The sequence below is a fragment of the Pomacea canaliculata genome, linkage group LG9 (genome assembly GCF_003073045.1).
Source record: "Pomacea canaliculata isolate SZHN2017 linkage group LG9, ASM307304v1, whole genome shotgun sequence".
Taxonomy (NCBI): Eukaryota; Metazoa; Mollusca; class Gastropoda; order Architaenioglossa; family Ampullariidae; genus Pomacea; species Pomacea canaliculata.
In genome coordinates this window covers 621299-646849 of record NC_037598.1, presented here as the reverse complement: position 1 = coordinate 646849, position 25551 = coordinate 621299, and the positions used below count along the sequence as shown (strand labels likewise).

General features: G+C 37.1%; 1 protein-coding gene across 1 annotated transcript; it reads right to left on the bottom strand.

Moving 5' to 3' along the window:
* Positions 1-249: 249 nt before the first annotated feature.
* Positions 250-12374, bottom strand: LOC112572586 (tenascin-X-like). The gene is made up of 8 exons (XM_025252328.1): positions 12299-12374; positions 7614-7706; positions 7194-7310; positions 6069-6167; positions 4104-4220; positions 3439-3531; positions 2940-3074; positions 250-1250 (listed from the first exon to the last, which is right to left on the bottom strand). Exons 1-8 carry the CDS (start codon positions 12345-12347, stop codon positions 1168-1170), a joined length of 786 nt encoding a protein of 261 aa, XP_025108113.1. The 5' UTR covers positions 12348-12374; the 3' UTR covers positions 250-1167.
* Positions 12375-25551: the final 13177 nt, after the last annotated feature.

The window sequence follows — 25551 nt, the reverse complement described above, 5'->3', positions numbered from 1 at the left end:
TAAAGGTCTGAAGTTCCTTTTCTATTCGTAATGACCACAACAAATATAGATATACATCGTAATCAATTACCCAATTAAAGCACAATGTAAGCACAGGTACACGCACGTTCCCACACTCATACCCTGCACACTAATACACAAATACGTGCTGATGCAGTCAATATTTAATAACAAGCTGGACGGAATATAAATTGTACAATCACTGAGAGCGACCAAAGCACGCTTTTAGGGCACAGAATCGTACTGTAAATATCATTTAATGAAGATTTTTAAAAAATCATTTAAAGAAATGCATTCCGAATGAGAATGTGAAAAAGGATTTTAGGGGTCACAAATTAAAATAATAGGTAGATAGTAACTTCTTTTAACGGAGGCCCCTAACTTTCACCAGACGATAACGTTTGGTTCATACCGTGAGCATGCAAGAAAGAAAGAGAGAGAGAGAGAAATAGAAAAAAAAACAGAGTGTGAAAGATGAGGGACTCAATAAAAAAAAAATTGCTGGACGAAAAGTACACGTCACTTAGAGCCTCCGTGAAAAGAATTTTTCCTTCTTCAAGGAATTAGTAACGAATATGCTGTTTGCTCAACGTTGTATGCTACCTTATATTTTATGTTTGTCACCCTTTGGATTCAACTTAACATAGCAAAGATTTTCAAACAAACCATACAAAATGAAGAGAAGCGTAAAAAAAGCTATATTAGAATAAAACGTTTTGACTGCTTAATTCTACATTAACAACACGTGTGCTTGCAGGTTAATATAAAAGTGTTTACTTCAGTAGCAATAATCTAACTTCTTGCTTATTTAAAATGTCTTAATAAAATAATAGGGTATCGTTTACTTTTTACGCAATGTGTAAAGTATTTTTATATTCAGACAATAAATTTTCAAGATTTTTGTGCGCTGTTTATTATTTTTGTCTATATGTTGATAAACTTTTTTGTTTGACTTCTCCCCCTCTAATATACACATGCTATATTATATATACATGCTACTTTTCTTGGCAAAAGTTTCCCATTCTGTCCTTGTAGTTTTCCATTTCTCCTATTAAATCCTTTGTATGCCTTCTAACAGTTGAAAATGTAGAAAAGTACAGTCTCAAAATTCAAGTAAGCAAAGTCCATTTCCGGTTCTTAGGTCCGAATGGAAGGTCAAAACGTGTCTCATGGCAGACTCAAGGTCACCAAACACGTGATGATGCTGCCGATGAGGAGCGAGGAGGACACAGACTGGAGAGCAACTCCGCCTGTCAAAAGAACAGGCATTACAGGTTCAAGATAGGAAGTTTTTATTTTCCACATGGAGATAGACTTTGATATAGGCGTTATGTGTCATGATTAATGCGTAGAAATGCTGCATGAGAATAAAAGAGAAAATACATACAATTACATACACAATAGATCATTTACATTGTAAAAGTACCTACTGGGTTGTAGCGACAGAATGTGAAATATTTCTGTCAAAGGTTTTTATAAACAAATTGTACACCTTGTAAGGCTGTATAATACCCTGGGTATTTATTTTGGGTGAGTTATTTTTAGTAATTAGAGATATAGCCACGATTTTAGGGAAGTCATGTGACTGGGTGACGCATTTAACCACGCATTACATTATGTGCCAAAGGATTTTCAGATTCTCTGCCCCTAAAAGTAGTAAATCTGTTAGAGAGGTATCATAACTAATTACGATATTCGTCAACACAGTTAATTAACATAAAAGTCCACGCCGACTTGGATAATAAAGTAGGTTAGTGTAGTCGGTCGACCATAGCTAGGTGACAGTGATGACAACTAGGCTAAGGAGCATCCTGTTTGGCCCGCACTTAGTAAGAGGTAGTGAGAATGGGCAAGATGCGTTTTCTCAAGAAAACACATGCTTCAGAGAAAAGCTTTTGAAGCATCCGAACCTGAACACTAACGGCATCGAAGAATGGAGGAGACTGTACTGTGAGTCGTTAGCACGTCTGCTACCGAACGATAGAGTGGGTGGGCCAAGAAGCTCACCAACCTGGATTGGTCAGAGCCAGATGTTGGTGCAGTGTAGAGACACTGTCCACCATCGCCCATCTTTTAACTAACTACAGTACAAAAGTTGTTCATTAATCCTGAGAAAGCCTGTTTGCTGGGAGATAGGAGTGCGCAGAGGAGAGGCAGCATCGCTCAACGTGGAAGGACGAATAGTGACTCCAACCGTTAATAAACGATAATAGTAATCATCTATATCAGTGGTTCTGAAAGTGTGGTCCGCGGACCACTAATGATTCGTGGGTATAGGTCAGGTGGTCTGCGGCTGACAGTCGTCATATGTCAGCAAATTGATGTTTAAAGTGATGTATTCCTCGCATTAACATTTTAAAACAAATAACGAGGTACGTAGTTTTATGTCCACTTATTACTATACTACTGTCACAGAAGGACATTTAGTTTTGAATTGTAATGAAACAAATGCGGAAATTTAAATTTGAAATTCATAGTACAGAGTGATTTTTAGGCCTTAGTGGTCCGCCATATTTTTACTTTTGTAAAGTGGTCCGCGGTCCGAAATACTTTGAGAACCACTGATCTATATACCGGTTAAAAGTTAACTGTCGAAACCCATGATAATTTTCTTAGTATCCGATTTCAGAAATTGTCAACAATGTATTAGTCGGTAAATATACTGCTCACGCCTCTCTCTCTTACATACACCCATACATGTAAATGGCGTGTATTGTATCATATTATTAACAGTAAATTATTCATCTGTCCGTATTTAGGTAATAATTCTTTAATCGTTTTCAAATCATACCAACTCTTGTTACTAATACAAATTATATTTAATTTGTTTTCTTCAAAAAGTCAACTTCCTTAAAAGACAATGAGAACAAAGGGAGATGCCAAAACCAATGTGTGATTAAAACAGAACTTAACGATAAACCAGTAAATGAAGCGTTTACCTTTGAGATCCCTACTGCAAACGCCAGTCGATTCTGCAGTGTACCCTGTACCACACGTGCACTTGTTGTTGAAGCAGGTCGACTGGGAAACACAGTCAGTGGTAGGTGCAGTACAGGTGGCTCCAGCTTTGATCTCTAAAAAACCACAAAAATATAGTCTACATTCTTGTCTATATGAGGATAATGAAGAGGAAATTGATGCCTCTAATTTTAATCGATTCTTATGGACTTACTTCACATCAAACCATATATAACGCACATATGGCTGCAGAAAAAATCAAATAGAAGAAATTAATAAAAAGTAATGTAAATAATATATGTTTAAATATACACGTGTGTTAATATTTAAAAATATATATATATATATATATATCTGTAAGAGAGAGCGAGAAATGACGTTAAAGAAAAAGAGGAATAAGTAAAGAAAGGGACCAGCTAATAATTATCAAATCATAGCTCATTTCATTTCGTCTTCCCAGCCCCTGGCATAACGACTTACTGCAAACACTTGATTCGCACACTGAAGTTCCGTCAGTGCAAGCAGAACCTGTTAAACAAGGCCCACCCACGGCTCCGGCGACTGAGGGGGCCTCTGTCAACAAATATTTTTACCAGATTCTCATCAAGTGGCTCTGTTACTGATTGACAAGAAAAACGATATCTTATAGAGAATGCAACATTGTGTATAAAACTGCTATTTCCGATTTTACTTATTTAGACCTACTATTTATTCTCCTCACTCTTTTTCCGCCCAGTTTCTTTTTCTTCCTTAAGTCGTTGCCCTCGCCGTTTTCGTTGCACAGGACCCAACTGATTAGTTAAAGCAGAGACGCTTAAAGCCGTTGTCTGAATATTAGTCGTAGACACTGCATGGCGCATGGTACTTCTTGAATGGGTACTTGACACAGTCAGACGACATCGGCAAAAACAAGCTGGCCATAGGAATAGTTGTGTCTCCAATATCTTAAATTGTAATCGATTTGTTTATGTACTTATTCGAGGACAACACCAATGAGTCGACTCTCATCTGTCATCCATTTAAAAACTTGCCCACAAAGTAAAACATATGTGACATTGTCTTCTTTGTCATTTTTTCCGAATTATACATGACAATAGAAATGAATGGAAGACCAGTGAATTCAAAGTTACATGTGAGATACCTACTACATAGTCCAGTCGATTGTTGATTGTAGCCGCTGTCACAGTTGCAGGTCGTAGAGCAGGTCGACTGTGAAACACACTGAGTGGGTGATGCAGTACATGTCGCTCCAGCTTTGATCTCTAAGAAGCCAAGCGTGCGCACAAACACAATCTATATTATTGTTTATTTGTTAACAATGAATATTAAATACTTCTAGTCTAGACTGCTATAGACTTGCTTTCCATTTTACCTCATATAAGGTGTTTCATAAAGTACCCAATTTTGTTTTAATTTCGCGGGATTTTTTTATTTGAAGATTGTAAGCACTGTTTGTACAATTTTTATTTTCTTCCTTCACTCGGATTAGCTGACCAATTCATTAGTCGTTTCATTGCATGTTTTTAGCCACGGAGCTGTTCAGCATTGAGCTACGCTTTCTTATTGTTAAAACTCTTTACAATAATGAGACGCTACGAACAAACTGATTTCCTTTTACTGCAACGACCAAGAATGCCCTCCGAGTCATTTGACCGCACACCTTGTGACTTCTTTTTAATGGGGAGATGTAAAGTTACAAGTTTACGTAAACAAACCTCAAACAATTTACGAAAAAAAGTGAAATTTCACGGGTAATTGCCGTATTGTGTGAATAAGATGGCCTGAAAAGATCTCCAACAGTAGCCAGTGAGAAAGAACCAACCAGAATGCCACTAGGCAAGACATCAAAAAGCGCAAATGGGGCTGAACAGGACAGACCCTGCAGAAACCAGCTGACACCACTGCCAAGCATGCACTTGACTGGAACCCTCAGGGGAAGGGGAGAGTTGGGAGACTGAAGCGGACTTGGTAAAGAACAGTAGAGACCGAGGCTAAGGACGTGGGAACCTCATGGGCCCTACTGAGGGGGGCTGCCCTATACAGGGTCCGATGGCGAGGTGTTGTTGCTGCCCTCAAAGGAGCAAGGAATAAACTAACTAAACTAATGGGCGAAATCGACAGGGACGTCTTCCAAAAAATTAGCGTTAGTTTCAAAGATCGAATGGCTGCCTGCAAAGAAAGTGGAGGTAAACAAATGCTCAATATCACTTTTCATTATTTAATCCGAGTAGACATTAAATAAAATAAGTCAAGAATTTTGAGTTTTTATTTGTCTTTCGCTGATTAATTGAATTTTAAGAACTGGGTACTTTATGAAACAACATAAATTAAACGATGATGGCTGGAGAGATATATAAAATATGTAAAATGATATAGTGTAAATGGCATGTACCTTAACTGAGGAAGTAACAATCGCCAAATTAAGGTCTAGGGTGGCTTGTTGACAACCCTAAGGGCCCGTATGCAAAAAATGGAAGGGTAGGAGGGGAGTACGTGCCAGTTTAGTGTTGTATGTGGTAGGAGCGCAAGGGTGTTATATATAAGTGGGAGACAGCCCAAAGTGGTTACAGTAAACCAAGCCGGCTGATGAAGTTAAAGAGAGGTAACAGCACTGGAATAGTGGAAGTACGGTTAGCACGGATAGCACTGGGATTCACCCCTAAACGAGTGTTTACATTGAGTGTATTTGAATGTTTTGATCTTCATTGATTCTTTTATACACGTTATGTCACACATGGAGTTTCGTGTTCGGGGAACAGTACGGGTGGGGGCTCGTGAGTCAAATGGTAAAGTGTGTGATCGACGTGTGAGTATTGTACGTGTGGTTCCCCTTCAACTTATGCTGACGTGTGTTGTGAAGATTGAGGTAAACTATGGCCCACGTGCCCGGTTCCCTGGGGCCAGTATTCACGTTTCACCTTAGAACTAGGAATAGTCTAACAGCAAATATAGGTATAAATAGACCAGTATTTTGTAATGTATTTATGTATATGAGAGTGAGAGAGAGAGAGCAGAAAAAAGAGAAATAAATAAATGAATGGACCAACCAGTAATGATCAAGTTTTAGCTCAACTAACATCGTCCTCCCAGCAATGTCTTCGACTACTTACTGCATGTATTTGATTCGCACACTGAAGTTCCTTCAGTGCACGTACCACCTGTAAGGCAAGTCCCGCCAACCGCTCCGGCGACTGCACCTGCAGCTGCAGCTGTCAACAAACATTTATACTAGATTCTCATTAAATAACCCGTTTATTCATTAAACAGGAAACGACTTCATCATGCTATAAAGGAGCATCCTGACTATAGAAACTATGTCCAATTTTACTCCTTTTTGTTTATTATTTTTTTCACACTTTTTCTAGCCATTTTCAATTTTGTTCTTCAGTCCTGACACTTTTCTTCATTGTTGCCTGATAGCCAGCTGACAGATTAAAGCACATAGGATTAAAGCCGTTGTCTGCAGTCTGGTCACTATGACACTGCATAGCACAACATACTTCACCTATCTGACACAGCTGTTAAACGGGTACCTACTACTAGAGACGGAGACGAAATCGACAACAAATCTGGCCGTTATGTAAGTTTTCTTTCAACTATCTTACTTCCCAGTCTATTTGTTAATGTATCAATTTGTTCTCTTAGAGGACAACAAGACAACACCAACGTGTCGACTCCCATCAATCAGACATTTAAAACAAAGCCACAAAATAAAAAATATGTGATTTATCTCACCTCCTGTTTTCCCAATTTGTCAATGAAAAGATAATATTGGAACTTATTGTAGTCACTATATTTTAATATAGTATTAGCCGTTATTAGTCGGCCTTTAAAGGCTTTGTAAACTGTTCCATGGCACTTGAGTTTGGGTGTGTATGCACATGTGTGTGATCAAAATAAATAAATCAAGAAACTATAGTTGTGTAAATTTTAACTTCTTAAGTAAAGTTTCAAAATATGACTTCCATCTCCCAGTCCCATTTGAATAAAACCTTCAAAATCGAGGTTTTGTGTAAATTTATAGATCGCAAACATTATTGTTATGTCAGATATTCAATGTCAAAACCTAGCAATAGCCAATAACTGATATTGCTTATACTGAATATTTCTTCAAAGAAAAATAGTTATATTTTTCAAACACAATGAAAATAAAGAGAGTTTGCAAAACCTATATGAGTTGATAATAGAAATCAATGAAAGACCAGTAAATTAAAAGATACACGTGAGATACCTACTACATAATCCGGTCGATTGTTCAGTGAAGCCGGTGTTACACGTGCACTTTGTGTTGCAGGTCGACTGTGAAACACAGTTAGTGGGAGATGAAGTACAGGCCGCTCCAGCTTTTATCCCTTAAAATTGAAACGTGTGCACAAACATAGTCCATATTATTGTTTATTTGTTAACAATAAATGAAAATGTTTATAATATAAATTGCTATTAATTTGCCTTGGATTTTACCTTCTTTAATGAGCACATATCTGTAGAAATATAATAACACACACACACACGAACACCTGTGTGTGTGTGTGTGAGAGAGAGAGAGACAGTAACAATGGGAAAGAAAAAGAGGATTAAATAAATGGGCCAGCCTATAACGATGAAGTTTTAGCTTAACTACCATCGTCCTCCCAGCAATGTCTTCGACTACTTACTGCATGTATTTGATTCGCACACTGAAGTTCCGTCCGTGCACTTATCATTTGGAAGGCAAGTTCCGCCAACCGCTCCTGGGTCTATAGCTGCCACTGTCAACAAACATTTATACCAGATTCTCAATCAATGGGTCTTTTATTGATTAAAAGGGAAAACTAATTTTTCATGAGATAAAGCTGTCTATAACTGTATCATTTCTTTTACGTGCATTTAGTTTTTTGTGCTTTGTTTTTGTTTTTCTTACACGTTTTTTTATTTTTTTATTTTTAGTCATGGCCCTCGCTTTTCTAGTTCATGGCAGCAAGCTGATGATTAGAATACATCGAGTGAAGCAATTGGCTCTATACTTGACGGTATGACACTCCACTACTCTGCTTACTTCTATCTGACCCTCTGTTAAATTGGTAGGTAACAGAGAGGCAGTCGATATAGGCAAAAGTCAAGCTGCTCTGTGTTAAGTGTTGTCTTTAATATCTTTCCTCTCAATGATTTAAAGAGTTAAATATAATTTTTACCTGTTATGATTCATCTCTCTCACCACACATCAACTTACATCTTTTAGTGTATATATATATAGGGTGCTTCATGCAGTACGCAGTTTTTAAAAAATGCGATAAATCAGACAAAATTGAAGAAAAAATATCTAAATTTGTTATTTAATTCCATTCGATATTCAAGTTTATTCGAATTTCATTCCATTTATTATAATAAATGATATCAAGTATATGTCCAGCTCCACTTTCTTTGCAGGCAGACATCCGATCGTTAGAACTAACGTTTCTGTCCATGTTGCCTGTTACCTGTTGAACTTACCTCTTAAGTTTTGCAAATGTTTGAGGTTTGTTCAGGTAAACTTGTCTTTTTACATATTTCCATAAAATATTCACAAGGTGTGATGTCACCTGACTCGGAGGGCATTCTTGGTCGTCGCTGTAAAACGAAATCAGTCTCTGCACGAACTTGTATTACTGGACTGCTAGCAGACGATTTTTCCAGTTAACTACTAGAACGAGGCAGGTGTGTACAAAGCTTCCGGTTTAGTCTTATTTATTGTTCAGGCTCGCCGAGACTAACAGCGGAGAACTTCGCAAGAAGCTAAGCGTTGGACTCGGAAGACAACAACAATCTACCTGTACACTTCCGTAATGTGTGCAACACTGTCACGGAAAGGTGAAAAGATGTGTGATTGCAAGAATGAAAGGAAGCCAGGGATTCTAGGTGAACGAAATTAGATGCAGCAGGTAAGCGGAGCATGTGTCGGGTGTGAATTGATAGTATAGACAGAAGATTCTAGAAGGGTTGGTGGGGACGTTTTAAAAGAAAGTGAGAGGCCGCAACCTGGGAGAAGAGTTGGGCTGTTTTACACTGCAGGGCAGCCATATTTATTTATATCTATAAAGGTAGGCTCAACAAAGCAGACGCCTCTGAGTCAGCAACAAGGACCGCCGAACCCAGAGCCGATTGTGAGAACTTATTGAGATGCTCGTCCCCTAGAGAAAGTTTGATTGTGTTTGGTGTCCGTCCGCCGGTCAGTTCGGCTTCCTGATTTACATCATGTGTGGTGTGATTGTTTGACACTTTTCGCAGGAATATATTTTATGCGTATTTGTTTTGCAATTGGTCTGTGCAGATGGAGAATAGTGAATGAATGCGTGGAGAGACATATGTTAAAGTAGTATCTAAGAGCTGGTGTGTTTAGACACGCATGAGAATAGGAATTACTAAAACTTGACAGTGCCTGTAAGAGACAGGATTTAGCTCTAGTGGCTGAACACTCAGCCGCTATAAATAGAACTCACAACGGGACTTCTCAGAGCCTCGAGATCATGCTACCTGTCAGAGATAACACGCTCCTCACGGACAAGTACGTTGAAAGAGATGCGATAGCATGATATCTAAATAACAGGAAATTAATAGCTATTTTCTAGTGTCTTGTCGTGTCACATGTTAAAGTCCGCATTCTCTGGATCACTTTCTGTAAGGTTTGTTCATATTTCTTTTACCTCGCTGCTTTATCTTTTTCAGTCCTATAGGGAGCCGGTTACCCTTTACTAAAAGCTGGGTTGACAAGGGGAAATTTGCTGGGCATTACTAATATCCAGCCGGTTAGGATGCGCATATTTCGATTTAAGAGAAACTTCTGTAAGTTATCATCTATTAACTTATGCTAAGTAATAGCATAGGCTAAAGGGTAAAGAGAATAGGCGTTTTTCCAGAAATTTTCGCGCGTGCTGACGTACTTGAGTGAATGTTATTTTCAGCAATGGCAAATCAATTTAAATAGGTCGCAATCATATTAAAGTTCTTTGTTTTAATCATTTCAGTATATAAAATATATGCTATTGCAGTTTATGTTATATTGAGTATAGCATCACACACAGACACACATCAATTCACACACATAACAAGACTTTCTGAACAGATGGCGCCTGTAGAACAACCAGTGTCATGGGCGCAATCCTTTCCAAGTTCAGCTGCCTCAGCTGCACACCGATTTAAATAATGAACATTTTGTCTTCCTCACTGTTTCGGTTTATAACTTAGTTTGAGCTATCTTTCTCCTTCTGCTCACAAAAAACAAAGTGTATATATTTCTCCACTCATATTATTTATCATCCTGTTGCTGATGTTTCTCTAAAAGTCCTTATTCGTGTAACCCGGTGAGGCTTAAACTATTTTTGAAAATTATTTTGTAAGTATAGGACCCTTCCTGTAAATGGCTCGTATAACAATTATACAGTACGTCATTGAAGATATGTAATAAAACTATAAAACGAAAGAAAATCAAACCTGTTAATCCTTATAGAAGTCATATATATCTTACATATTCTTCATGTAAATGTAATGTTACATTATCCAAAGTTTCGAAAAAAGCACACTGCCAAAGCAGATATTGAAGAGCTGATTATACCATTCGATGCGAACGCAAATGCCCGCAATTCAAATTTTGTCCGGTATTTTTGAATATTTATATAAATTAATACACAAATAAAAACAACCAACTGTGATAAAAAGTTTTAAAGATAATTTTTAGAACATTTACAGAATGTCAATTTTAAGAAATATAGAATGTTGTTTTCTTGTACTAAATTCAAATGAAAGATTGTAACTGATTACATTGGTTAGTTGGCTGCTTTGGCGAAAAGATGCTTCCATCTTGAGGTGATTTCGCACAATCATGGGAAAGAAAGTGAGAAAAAAACCGAAGTACCTAGAGAAAAGTCCTGGCGGCTGGCCGTAAGAAAATTTGTCATATACAGAGAATATCCAGAGACATAATCTGAACCCTGAGCCTCTCACTGCAGTGGTGACAAGCGAGTAATTACCGCGCGCCCGTGTTGCCGGCTACCAAAAAGTCGCTTTAATTTTATTGCTTGTGTGCACCTATAATTTATATACATAGATATATGACATAAGAATGCATATAGAAGTTTAAATTTGGCAAATCCGGAAAGCCGTTAGAGTCGGCATTAACAAGACTAGAACAGTGACACATTCAGGCGCTGGCACAGCGTCTTCTATATAGTTTTTACATTTGAAGCTGATTGTGAAGCTTAGCTCAATAAACTCCAAAATTCACTTTGACATTAAAAATCTGCAAGACACAAAAGTTGATATTGTTAAGTTCCTAGCCGAAGGTAAATTACGCGCCAAGAATTTGTTACACTAGGATGACATCAAAGAGGTATTACTACAATAGAATAAGAAAGAAGAGGAAAGAAAAATAAACTTTAGACATAATTTATTCTTTAGATCTTTGTGACCAAAAGAAGGCTTTAGAAAAAGAGACAGAAAAAAAAAAAAAAAACAAGCCGCTACAATGATCTACGACGTCAGGAAGAGGGTGAAGGCAGCTAAGGAACACTCTTTCGAAAAAAATACTAGGCCACCAGGCAGTTCACTGCATGGAGTTATGGCCCGAGGTAACATCAAAAAGGTCTAACAACTACTTAACACATCCCCAAGAAATATTAATACAAAATTTAAGTTACAGAAAGCAATTTTATAGTAAGTCGACGGAATGAATAATGGAAGGATCTGTACTACTTTTAGACAGATGCCAACGTCCTTCGTAGTATTGGGACTACAGTAATAGAGAGTCTTTAGACTATTCATTATTTCTGGGAGAGGCCACAATCAATTCTCAGTCTTAGGGAAAGAAAGTCACCCTGCACAGCACGGGGAATTCAAAGAAAAGACTTCTTTTTCCGAAGTTTTACATGCTTAGCCACATGCAATACCAGTGCTTCTTTAGACCTCCTCATAAATGTCAATCATATCTTAAATGCTAATCAGACAAATTCTAACCCTAATCCAAACCGTAATACAAAAAGTAACGCTAGCATATATGTCGTTCGATGCAACACACAAAATGTCTAAAAGAAACAAAACAAGAAACAAAACGTACACATGTACTCAAAGGAACGAAACGAATCATAATAAAGATGGACAATATGATTAATAAAAAAGAGATTGTCACTTTCGTTAATATGCTACGGCAAGGCTTATACGAAAACAGAGTCAAAAGTAACGCTATATAATACTATAGTAACGGCTGGGTAAAAACGGAGAAATATTGACCAGAACAAGCCGCCAGCAGCCGGTTAGAAAATTTTACAGCTAATGTGATCCTCAGACAACATCCAAGTGACTAAAGTGTAACCCAAAGTACAGAGCCACTCACCAGCCGCAAGAAGACAGGAGAAGACAGTCACTAGGAGTATCGCCTGCATTGTCCTTGTCTTTCTCTTGCTTGATGTCGCCCGGCGCTGACTGGCTTTGGGGTGGAGCTTGGTGGTCTGTTATTTCCTCCACCCTAGTAACTACACATGTTGACACACACTGTAACCATGGTGGGTTGCTATGTGGAGCTGTTCCGATTGGTCAAGTGGTCAGCAAACTATTGTGTCACACTTCTGCATCTTGACAACGCCAGGAAATGAGTGAGTATTGAGTCTTTGTATATTTCTAGATTACACCTCTTGGCGTCAAGAAAGGGTTTGTTATGAAATACTTCCTTTGTCCTGTAACACAAAACTATACTGCCTCGTTATTGAAACGAACAAACTTTGTAAATACAGAGAAGAGTGACTTAATAAATCAACATCAATTAAAAGGCCGAAACACTAACTATTGTGACCCTATATGTTTGCTACAACATAGGTAACCGGCTTTTCTTGCACATTTTTCATTATTGTTATGTCACCTATTGATCTATCGTTGTATTTTACTTCAACTTTTAAAATTTTCATCTACATGCTTGTTTGTCAAAGTGTTGTACTAGCAAAACAGTTGCAGCGCTGTGCTATCTGTGCTTTTGAAATCCTTTTCTACACTTATGAACAGTTTCTCTTTATTTTGATTAGTTATTCGTCTCTCTCTTTTTCTTTCTCTTGCTCTGTGGGATGTACAGTGATGCGTTAGGAATCAAGAAAATAATTTTATTCTATTTTATTTTTACACGTGTTTAGGTATTTAATCATGATAAAGTCAATGGTTAGTCTACTTTTGTGTATAACGATATCCCGAGTGAAAGCGTCAGTTGGGTTTTGTTTGATTGTTTCTATGCGTCAAGATAAATTGAGTGTGTGTATGGAAGATATATATATATATTTGGACTATGGAACATTAGTCCCCAGTGACTGTTGATACTTCATGAAAGCAGTGTTGTGCCGGACTTTACACTTTGTTATTTTAATATTTTATCATCAATCCAGCAAAAAGAACTTCTTTAAACACCGTTAACAGTAAATAATAGTAAAGATTATGAGATATATATTCACTGGAAAATTACTTTTAACATTTATTATTTTCAGCATTATTGTGTATTTTTTGTTAGTTAAATTTAGTTAATATCATTCATGAATAAAATCCTGCAAAAGAGTTAATTTGTGAAGAAAAGAAAGCGCAAATGTCAGGCGTTTACGTCGAGCGAGTGTCTCTGACACAACTTAAACATTTTGATCGTAAATGTCTTTATTAAAATTCTTTTCAGCATGGGCATATTATGAGGTAGTGAAAATCGAGTATCATGGGTTGGAATTTCTGCTGTGATAGTTTCTTCCTCGACGGGACACTTGTTTATAAGGCAGTTTGTTTGCATGCTTAAAATGTCTTACGTCGTACTCAGTTTGCCATTTTAAGTATTCTTGGTTTACCATTCATTTTGTTCCTTGCAAGCTATATACTATACTACCTGACAAGAATAAAGTATATTCTTAAGCAAGGTTACATACTTTGTCAACAAAGTCAACAAACTAGTAGGGCAAGAACAAGCAGGCTTCAGAAAGAGTAACTCAACTTTCGACCATATTTTTGCGTTGTGCTGCCTAATTAATATTTAAGTTTAGAAGAGTTCCACATCTTTCTTTCAATAGAAAAACAATAAAAGTGGTGTGGGAATATTACTATTTGGGAACAGTTTTTAATTAAAATAAAACATTTAATAAGGATATAAATTACAATATGTATTTGTATAAAAGGCTATGTGTTCGCTGATTAAGAAATGCCGAACACTTGACTTGCCCCTAGACACTCTAATCTCTTTGATAGTTATATAAGGTCTATTTTATATCCTTTTCCTTTCTGGCTAACATTTCCCAGGCCTTTGTGGAGTCACCTACTCGAGAACAAGTCGACTGAGAAAACTTCGATACACAGCACCTTCATAATGACAAGTGTAGCGCTGTTTTCCGAGAAAAGAAAAGAAACGGATTGCTTCAGACCAGCGCGTCGCTAGGAATCTGCTTTTGTGCCAGAGATGGGGGTGTATCTAACTTAATATCTTGTCAAACAACTTATTTGCTAATGATCTTAAACAAGTAAGGTAAAAAAGCGAGCAAACGAAATAAAATGAAGGAGAAACGGAAGAGAAATGGTGTAAGAAAGGAGGAGCGAGCAATCAAACGAACAAAAAAGCGATAAATGAATATAAAATAAATAACAGATAAAATAAAAATTACACGTAAAATTGTTTTGATGTCAAAGATGTGTACTTAAAAAAGTTTCATTAGATAATCTACATCAATATGAGATTTCATATTTTAAACTTGCATTGCAAAACAAAAATGCCTGTCAGTTCTTGTATGCTCGAGTGAACCGTTTTGCAGGTTATTGTTATCTGCTTTATTATTGGTACTAGTGTGTTGGGAAATGAGCACTGAAGCCGTCATCAGAAGGGAAAAGAAACGAAAAGAAGAGCGTTTGTCTCAGGAACGCAGGGTTTTCTATTCAGTCGGTTGCCCGGATATCGCGATTGGTCCGAAGACAGAACAAACATTCCAAGAACAAGCTCTAAAGTCAAGTCGCAACAGGAGCCCAGATACCAGCACAACTCAAACCAGGGAACAACAAATACCAGAGGAGTCAGTGTAGGGAATGGCTAAATATCCATCCTCTCAGGTCCCCAGTCAACGCTACTTAAGAATAAACAAACACTACTTCATGTCGAAAACAAGATTGCACACGACCGTTGATGGAACTGCGTGTGACAAATGATTCAGGTCAAAATGTCAAGTTATCAGTACTGAAGGTCTGACAATAGTGCTTTGAGATTTACAAGATGTCACTCTGCAATGTTTCTAAATTTCACATCGGTATTAGAATTTGGTGTCATGTTTACGATATAAAGGCATGTTTCCTCCTGAATATTCCTTTTTATCGGATTCAAGGACAGCGTTTTTTTCTTTTTTAACATTTATTTTGTCTCAACGATACATAACACACATAATATGTTTTACAATATAAAACAAACATTCTCACATAAGGTAACAGTCCTCAAGAATGCATCCAAACAAGCCAACAAGGCAAAATCTTGCTCAACAAAGTATATGTTCTTTTCACATCTCACACACATCAAGCACAGACATCATAGCAGGTGCCTTGGATCCCTTGTGCCATGGTAGCGGCACAACAATATTAATAATATCTATAATATCAAGCATACATAGATTTAAGTATTCATAAGGCCATTTTATTTATCTCTAGTTAACAAGTTGTTTATACGGTGGCCAAGGTTTAGTAAACTTTTCTTTATTTCTAAACCTGCGTAAAATTTTTCAATTGGATGGCTTTTTAAAATGTACAAGAATATATGTATAATTTGTGAGCAGTAAAAAAAGTCTGTCTCAAAGTTATTACTGCATCCAAACAGGACAAGATGTTCACGGAGAGTTATCCTTGTAGCATTTATACATTTTTCTATAATACAATTTTGTTTCTCCGAAATTCATTAACATATTTACAATTCCAAAATATATGCTATTTTTCTTTTTCGTTACATAAATTTTCTTACGAAACTGGTTAGCCAATGCAAATTGATTAAAAAATAACATTTTCCCCCACTCTGCCCCACTAACATTTGGTATCAACCAAGAGGCAGAAATTGAAATTTATGGGTGAGTAGTCGATTGAGTGGATGAAAGGCTGAACGTGATGGGAGAGATAGGTGATGGCCGCATGAAAACAGAAGATAGGAGATAAGTAGAGAAAGAATGTCATGGTTATAAGATAGTCTGGTGGCAGAATTTGGACTAGTAATAATAAATCACATTTGTGTAGCCAATGTCTCGCCCTACAGTCAAAGACAAAATTTTGCTGGAGACAGGCAATGTATGTGTTTGATGGTTAGGAACTGCTGATTCACTTTGCAGACACCGACTAAAATACATGGACACGTGATTGTGTTGTGGTCTTAAGAGAAATAGGTGGCTTTAATAACCTTCAGCTTCCATAATTTTAGAATTATGTTCATAGTTTATTCCTTGTTATTCTTCCAGGAACATATGTCCGCAACATCTCGCCAGCGGACCCGGTATAGGTTGGGCCCATGTGGTTCCCACGTCCTTTGCCTCGCTCTCTACTGGTTTTTCCCTAGTCTGCTTTGCTCTCCCAACTCTCCTCTTCCCCTGAGGGCTCACTAAGAGTGCCTGGCTGGCAGTGGTGTGGTGAGGCTTCCGTTGGGGATAACTTGGCAAACGTACGACCCTCGTGTGTAGGATGAATACCATAGAGGTTGATCATCAGATGGCGTCATTTCACAGCCATTTCACTCGCCACTTGAACTCACTTGTCACTTGAACTCAACTGCCTCTTTTATATATCTCTTTGATGTTCCAGGTCCATATCCTGGTTATTGCTTTGTTTGTCAGACGATGCGTCGGCGAGCTTGCTTACCCGAGGCCTTCACCACCACGTGCCTTTAACTCTCATTGATAGGTGTGTTCCCGACAACGCCTGATACTGTTGCAGTTTTGGCAACAACTGGTGTTTTACAACTTACTCCCATAGAACACTAGTTATTAAAGAAACCGCACAGGTTTTTCCCTTTGTAACTTTTGCGATGCACTTAAAAGAGAAACCCAGTTCGTGTGAACACAACAAAAGTAAAAACACAGTCTAAAGCACGTGCATGTTGATCATGTCATACACATGGTTACTATCTCTTATTCATTTTTCTATATTTCTCTTGCATTTTTTGGAGGGGTGGGGGTTTAGTAAAAGCAGAACGTACGATAATAACGCAAGGAAACGACAAAATCATATTCTTATTTTTTTCTTTTTTTTGTGTCTCCTTATAGAATGTAAAAGCTTTTTGTTATATCAACTGTTCTGCCCTTACAGAAACAACATTATTACTTATCTGTAGCATACATATTATGAATGTCAGTTTTTTTCATTAATCCCACTTTAAGGCAAACTGAGTTTTTCTTATGAATGCTTTGATCTATTTTGTGACAATCACAGTTTTAAAAATTTCGCCACAGTTTTTTTTAAATAGCATAGTTGCTACTGTCAAAAGCATTTTAAAAAATACAATAATTTTCTTTTCGCTTAGTAAAGGAAAACTATCATTATAATATTTATCCTTTTGTGGACGAAAATCAGACGACAAAAACTGTGTCTTACATGTAGCTAATATGGTTTATGATTTGATGAGCAGTTGTGTTTGTGAACCCCAATTCGAAAGAAAAATCCCCTAGGAAGCAAGGTAGAAAATCAGACACGCAAAGAAATGAATGGCGAATACTGTACATAACAAGAGAGACACACACACCGACACACAGGTGCATACATACAGGGCCGTGCTTATGGGCAGGCGGACGAGGCATCTGCCTAGGGCCCCGCGCTTCAAGGGGCCCCGCGCTTTTGATTGATATGGTAACTAGGCATATGGAAAACCGTGTGATCGTGGCGTGAGGGCCCCGCACATGCCCTTTGCCTCGGGCCCCGCGGGGGCTAAGAACGGGCCTGCATACATACATGACCCTCTAATTAATAGAAATACATGGAATCTGACATATCAGCAGACATTACAGACAGACAATCAGCCAGTCAAGTAGGACATACAGAAAACCACACTTTAGTTATAACATTGCCCTAGTGTGATGTGCTGCTTATTCTATACTGGTCCTGCCTACCCTACAATATTTCTATTCTGTAGATTTCCGAGTTTTCTTTCTCAATTACCAATAAAGTTCTTTTCATCATAAAAGATTTAGAACAAAAGATTTAATAGTAATATATTGAATCTACCATGCAATTTATCTTTTTGGTGATTTTATTATGTATGGAGGTCCAGCTAGTGACATTAGTCATCACCATAAATAACAGCTAGTTTATTACACCAAAAATAATAAAAGTAGAATTTCTTGCGGTCAAATGTTGTGTGCTTCCCAGCGTTTATGACTTTTAACCCTGCTAATTAATAAACTGGTAATTAATAAACTGGTAAACTCACGGTGCCTGGTTACTTGGCAATGCGTAGCATGTAGATGTATTATTGGTCCTCGATCCATTTCTCCTTAGTTGCCTTCATTTCTTTCCTGGTGTTGCAGTTGACTGTTTTGTACTTGTAAGCTGATATCTCGGGGACTTACTTTAATCACAAAAGTCTCACATAAAATTTCTTGGTCTAATGGACGTAAAATCTTCTTGATATTTTCACAGAGATGGTCTACATTACCAACAACTGTGCTATAAAAAGGCGAATTTACCGTCAACATTTTGGTGATGGAGATTTCGGAGAAAACCTGACTCACAGATTTCCGTCAAAGCGAGTTCTGGTGGTGGTCGGGTAGCTTTGACTTTTTAAGTTATTACCAATTAAGGATCATTAAAACAAGGATATGATCACTGCCAATGGTCAGTCCTGAAATGCCGAAAGTTTAGTTTAACGTGTGTTTGTCACGAACAGTGAAGAAGGTCTATAATTTAGAATCGAACCACAGCATTTGTTTCTTGTTTAGTCTCGAATAAACAGGCGCACGCTTTTTACACATAATCCAGGTAAACATACACAACAAGATGCAAAAATCGAGGAAGCAAACACACAGTGATGTAGATTCTCTCCACAGATGTAATCACAGCTTGCCAGATGTAGATAAACAAGTAGGAAAATAATATTCACTCAAGATGCAAGTACACACAACCGAAACACACACACCACAAAAGCAGCCACAGGACAAAGTGACAGCCACGAGCTCACAACCTGTTCTTCCTCACCAACCGCCGGCTTCCTATCTCATGTGAGTGATAATCTGAAGGAGACCTTTACTACAGCTCGCTTTTAAGAAGATAGTCAAGACCTGACGTTTATTCTTTAAAACAGATATCGACGAATCTGCCCTTCAAGATAAAACAATCAGAAATAAACAATAAAATAATTAAGAGCTTAATAATTATGTAAAAAGAAACATATAATTCAATAGAAAAGAAGAAAATATGAAAGAAATAATGGGAGATTAAGCAACCAGACTGGCACAATATGAGAAAATGAAAAAATTCAGAAAAAATATAATAAACAAAAAAAGGTAATCCAGACTTCCTTCGAGTATTCACTTTAAGGGAAAATAGCTTATCAGACTATTTACCTCAAACTGTGTTTCAATTTTATGGCTGCACTGGGAAGCGAAATTGCATGTCATAATTTTAAGTAATAGTGTCCTATAGAAACGACTTGCTTATCTGTGAAGAGCCTGGTTTATGGGTAATTTAATAACTTTAAATTTTATATTTTGTTTATTGCAGACGTTATTTAACAAACTGATACAATAAAACTATAACACCTAGTAAGAATCTCTGTCTCTTCCCCGTATGTTTACATTTTAATCTAATGGTTACAGAAGTATTTAAAGGGGTTTGTATGTAATGTCTACAGTCGTCAGTGTATGGAGTACGTTTTTATCGATATCTTGTATAAAAAACTATCTGTTTTACCTCCATTACTTTTAAAACTAGCAATGTTGCTCAGCTCCATGTGTCATGGGGTGCAATGTCAGGGTATATCATTGGAAAAACTTTTGTAATTAGTACACTTTGCACAGTGCATCTATTTCTCACTGCTGTCTTTTAAACATGTTTTTAAATTGAGGCTGTTGCTTAGTACCAAGGCAAAACATGATGCCTCTATTAAATCTCCTGTTGCCCTTGTAAGACACGGTGATCCTCACTTTCAGTAACTGTGACATGTCATCAGAAATAGCTGTAGCTATTATTGCCTGATACAGACTAATACTGTAGACTTACTTGTTCAGCACCAGGTAGGGAAAGAAATGAAAATAATCTCTAATAATGCGGTATCCCCTAAGACAACAACACCTTGTTGTTTTCCCCATTTGAGAAATTTAGTTGAGAAATTTAAAACTTTGTTTATCGTTGCGAACCTGCCGCTGTGCGTTTGGAATGTGATGACTATGTTGGTGTTTCGGCTGATATTGTCACGTGAAGACCACCTCACGTAGATGTGGTACAGCAGACTTTACCTTTGTTTGAACTTTCTTGATCAGTGGACTTTAATGTTTGTTTGTTTGTTTGTTTGTTTGTTTGTTTGTTTGTTTGTTTGTTTGGTTTTTTTTTTTTTTTTTTTTTTTTTTTTTTTTTTTTTTTTGATCAGTCACGCCAGTGTAACTGCGGCCGTCTGTGTGATGTACATGCAAGGTTTTCTTCTTTTACAGAAAAGCTACTGATGGATCCAATGTCGACTTTGTTTGGAAATTCAACAGAAAACAATACAAAACGATTGCTTTCACCAAATTGTGAAATACAAATAGCCGACAGTTTCATATATCTTTAAATCTAAAATCTTTCAGAATTATAATTTTACTTTGTTCGCCTTCATCAGCAGCGTGTTATCGAACCCAATGTTGTAGGCGATGTGTCTGATTATCATACCAGATCTTTAATTCCATTAAGCGTTGTAAAATTTGGAACTATCAACAAAGGCTATTATAAGTAAGTCATACTAATCAGTGTTTTTCAATTTTAAAAAGTGACATTTCTTACTACACCTAGATAATAAATATGTTGTGTTATTCTACAATGGTTTGTACCTTTTCTGTTCGTAAATAACCTAAAAGATCAGCTAAAGCAGCTATGTTTCGGATGATGGCGATCGGTTTTATTCACTTGGAATATATTGTTACTTTGTTTAATGCATTTTTAAGTTTCAATAAATATCATAGGCAATTATTTGATGCTCTTGCTCCCAGATGTTTGCACATTATTTTGAGTGCATTAAAAAGAAAAATAGTATATACACATAATTTTTATTATCCTAAAGACAAGATGAGGTGGGTAGGGTCACAGATACATTGCTTAAACATGTCCCATAGAGCAGCTTGATTGAGAGCCACCGTCTTACTTACGGTCGAACACGTTTACTTTATCTCAGGTGGAGTTGCCTGGTTGCCTAGTACCTCGTCCCCCGCCGCAGTTATCATTTACATTAGCCTATAGACTACAACATAAATTATACTCGATGTAATCTCTGTTATCAAACTTACCGCAGTAACAACCGCTTGTGGACTGGCAGTCTACTTTGTAGTGGATTATTCTGTACACGCCTGTTTCGTGTGTGGGTATTAGCTGGTTAGAAGAGTGCATAAAAAAAAAGAAGATTAATAAATCCCATTTCAGGAAGTGGATTCAAAATTACTGGAGGTTTTCGTGTTGAGATTTATTTCTTTAAATTACAACTACAAAAAAGCGAGAGCAAATAATTTAAAATGCTAACCTACAATAAAATTATTTTACAGTAAGACATAATAACGGCAAATACGATCAGAGCCAAGAGGATCGAGAGAAACTTCCAAATGGTCCTTCTGGTGCAGACTTTTTCTATGTATAATATAAAAAAGCAAGCAGAAACCTGCTGCAGAATGTAGAGGCCTTTAAAACTGTATGAAATTTAACTTAATCTTAAGAATTAAGATTATTCTGGCAGTGATGGAGGGGCTAACTCAGGGAGTAAGCATACATTATAACTAAGATTTGCCATTAAATTCTTAATTCTCGTTGGCTAAATACTGTGATTTTTGCACTCTTAAAATGACTATTCTCCTGTTTTCTTCCATTCGTTTGCGCTCAACAAAAACATTAAATGTACTGGAGACCTTTGTTTAAATACATTTTATTTAAAGATGCACGTGTCTGAACAAGGAAGTAGTATACTGTATTTTTTTACATGTGCCTGATTCTAAAACTTTATTAAAAGAGTAATTTTATTGTAAGCTGCTTTTTTTTACTTATTTAGGATATGTAGAAACTTCCTAAAATAAATTCAAATGTTTAAAATTTCTTGACATTTCAAATTCTTCTTTTCTTAGTTAATTAAATTTTGTGCAGGCTAAGGAAATACGATTTTACAAGTGCAAACTTTTTTTTTGTTAAAAAGCGACGATCGTACTTTCCTTTTGGTAATATTGTGGTAGCATTTTTATGATGTTTGTTTTTAAACTCACAAAATAGCACGAATTTGTATAACTTTTATGAGCAGCAGCAGCAGAAGAAGAAGAAAATGAAAAAGAATTGGTTTATTTGGCAATTTACATCACACAAAAACTTGAATTTGGTGATATCCGCCCCTTTCTCGATAAATACCAATGACACACCCACACTCGTAGTGTTATTTGTACACTCTAAAAAAGCATACTCGGGCCACTACACACACACAAACACACATCTCTCTCTTTCTCTGTGCCTCTCTCCATTAATTTCTAATACACATACACTAACTACATCTACACACACTCGAGTGGGTACATACGGCTGCCTGCTCATTCACTTACACTGTACATAAACCCCGAAAGACTACGAGGAGACACACTAGACCTGACACAATTTACGGCCGATTTCAGTTCTTTGGCAAAAAAAGAAAATGGTTTTTAGTTTGGAAGTTCTCTCCTGGATGTGTCTATAACTGACTCCAAAGGGCATGAGACAGAACAGAGCATTGGCTGGGTAGGATGTGTCAGCCACAGTCTTGTGTGACCTGCACAGACTGCCCTAGTGTAAATTGTGCCCACAGGACAGGGGTTATAGGTCAAACCAAATAGCGGTGCTCGCTGCATGCACCACCCAGTCAGACTTTCCGTTTGTGGGTGGTGCTGTCATACAAGTTGAATGATCGATCACCGCTCAGTAAAACTCGACCAGAATATCCCTCCTTAATCCGATTTTGTTTTTAGCTGACGCAGAAATTCTAGTCGTTGTTTTAACTCCCTAAAAATTTACACATCAGTTTTCCCAGGTGAGATCATTTGAGATGGTGGCTTCCAGAAACTTGAAATGGTCGACCTGCCTAGCTGTCATACCGTTGATAGTGAGAGGCTCGTTGCACAGAAACATGTCATCAACACTGACATCGGGATTGTAGCTGGATTTGGTTTGGTTATCAAGGCTGAAGCCACATTGAACATTTTTTACCCTGGCTTATCTGTCGACAAACAATTTTAAGATTTCTACTTCTTTCTGTTCAATGTTTATAAGCAAACATATCAAAAACATATTCATCCCGATTTGAGAAAATAATTTTTTTTACACTGAGAGCAAACCCTAGGTATCACTAAATCAATCTCAAAAAGAAAAAAAAAGGTTTTAATGCATCCACGTACTTTCTTACAAAGACTACTTGGCAACCCACACAAGACAACAACACATATAGAAGAGGAGCTTTACATGTTTATTAATCCTCTTATAAAAGTGCGTGTTATATAATCCCCTGCTCGATGACAAGTGGACAACCAAATAAACCATTTTTCTCACATAAAGATAGAAAACTGTGACACGTAAAATGCGATAAGTGCGAAAGTTTCTCAGATAATGTAAGATTTTTGATTAACGTGTTAACTTATAACAACTAATTATCACAACAAGATTTTAACTATAATTACATTCCTCTTAAGGTCTACGGGACAAACTAGAGCCAATAAGTCGAGATAAACAGTTATGGTGAGTCATAGATGTATTTCTTTTACGGTGAACATTTTTTCATTTCAGGTACTCTCTCCCTTTTATTCTATCACTCTTGTTCACCTCTTTAATATTTTTATTTTGTTCTTCTGCTTAATATTCATTTGTAACGTCCTTCTGCAATGCTTGGTTTCATTTGCTATTTCATCTCCTTTAACTCTCTTCCCTTTCGCTCTCTTCCCCACTCGTAGGCTCTCTTTCTCTACGTGTCACTCTTTCACACTGTGATAATCTGTACAAAACTAAACTATTTATCACAATCTTATTTGAGCAAAGATATTTCGTTGTATATCATAAAGCACGAAATACACAAGAAGTAATACAGATGTTATCCAATATAAACGCAATTCTTCCTCTGTCACTTCAAGCCTTCCTGTGTACATATTCTCTTGGCGAGCCAGCTTAGACAAGAACAGATGAAAATTTTAATCTGATCAAAGTAATACAAGTACATAAACTAATCATTGTAGAAGTGAAACTAGTCTTTGTGATACTGCAATTTTTAGAGCCATTTGATAAAAAATACAAAAGATACAAAGTATTATAAGATAAAATCTTAAGTGTCTGTCCGGACATGATGTACGAGCTCTCTTTTAACTCGAGGTACCCCTACTCTCTAAATCCTCACTACGTGACTGGAAACACTTAAGATGTCAACAGAAATAAATGTTTACACTTACTGTGCTTCTTGAAATCTTTCAGCATACTGTTTTATGTTCTGTATACAAATGGTAGCTAGGGTCTCGAGATCATTCACACTTCAAGTTTCCTGTTCATGTGTCATTGGTAACTTGGAGACCTGGACAACAGAACTTGAACCAGGAAATTCAATTCAATTCAATTCAATTCAATTTATTATCTCACTAGGAGAAATTAAAAGACGTGGTAAAACAACTGGCTGATAATAAAACTTAGAATAAAAACAACTTAAATTCCACTCAAACTATCATCTCACACAAACACCTACAGTCCATGTAAATACCCGACTAAATAAGAAACAACACTAAAACTATATTCCCAAAACCACACACCCACACCCTCACACTCACAAATCCTTCCAACACTTATTCAGTAATACAACAGACTGGTGTATAAAACTATTCCGAGAACGGGCAGTGGAAGCTCTGGGTACAATAAAACGTCTCTTGGACGGAAGAAGGAAACACAAGTAGCATCGGGGTGGGTCTGGACAGTGACAAATAATCCTGTCACGCTGGTTCCGACTTGAGACCACTTAACAAAAATGATTCACAGAAGAGTGCTTCACTCCCAAGACTTTGTTTGGTCGCTGAAAAAAAGAAGACAAAAACTGAGTTGGGTTAGGCTGTGTGATCTCTGGTTGATCAGACAAACTAACACACTGTAATTTCTCGCGCTTAAGTCAGCTTTCAGTATCACATCCAACAATGACTATTGGAAGAAAATGTGTGGATTCAGAGAAAGAATTATAAGATAGTTTAGCGGAAAAAAGACGAACGTGCAGTTGACCTCGCCCCGACCTAACGACTTGCTAGATCAAAGAAGCTAAGAGAAATTTTCTAAAATAAAGGTTGTACTGTAAGCGGTTACCATGACCTGATGTTTGAGACTGATCGGTTCATTTGCATCCTTGTGCAGGATTCTCTCGAGTTTCACATCAGTAATCCTGGCAAACCGTCTGCCAGACTGACAGAGTAGTTCCGGTGTATG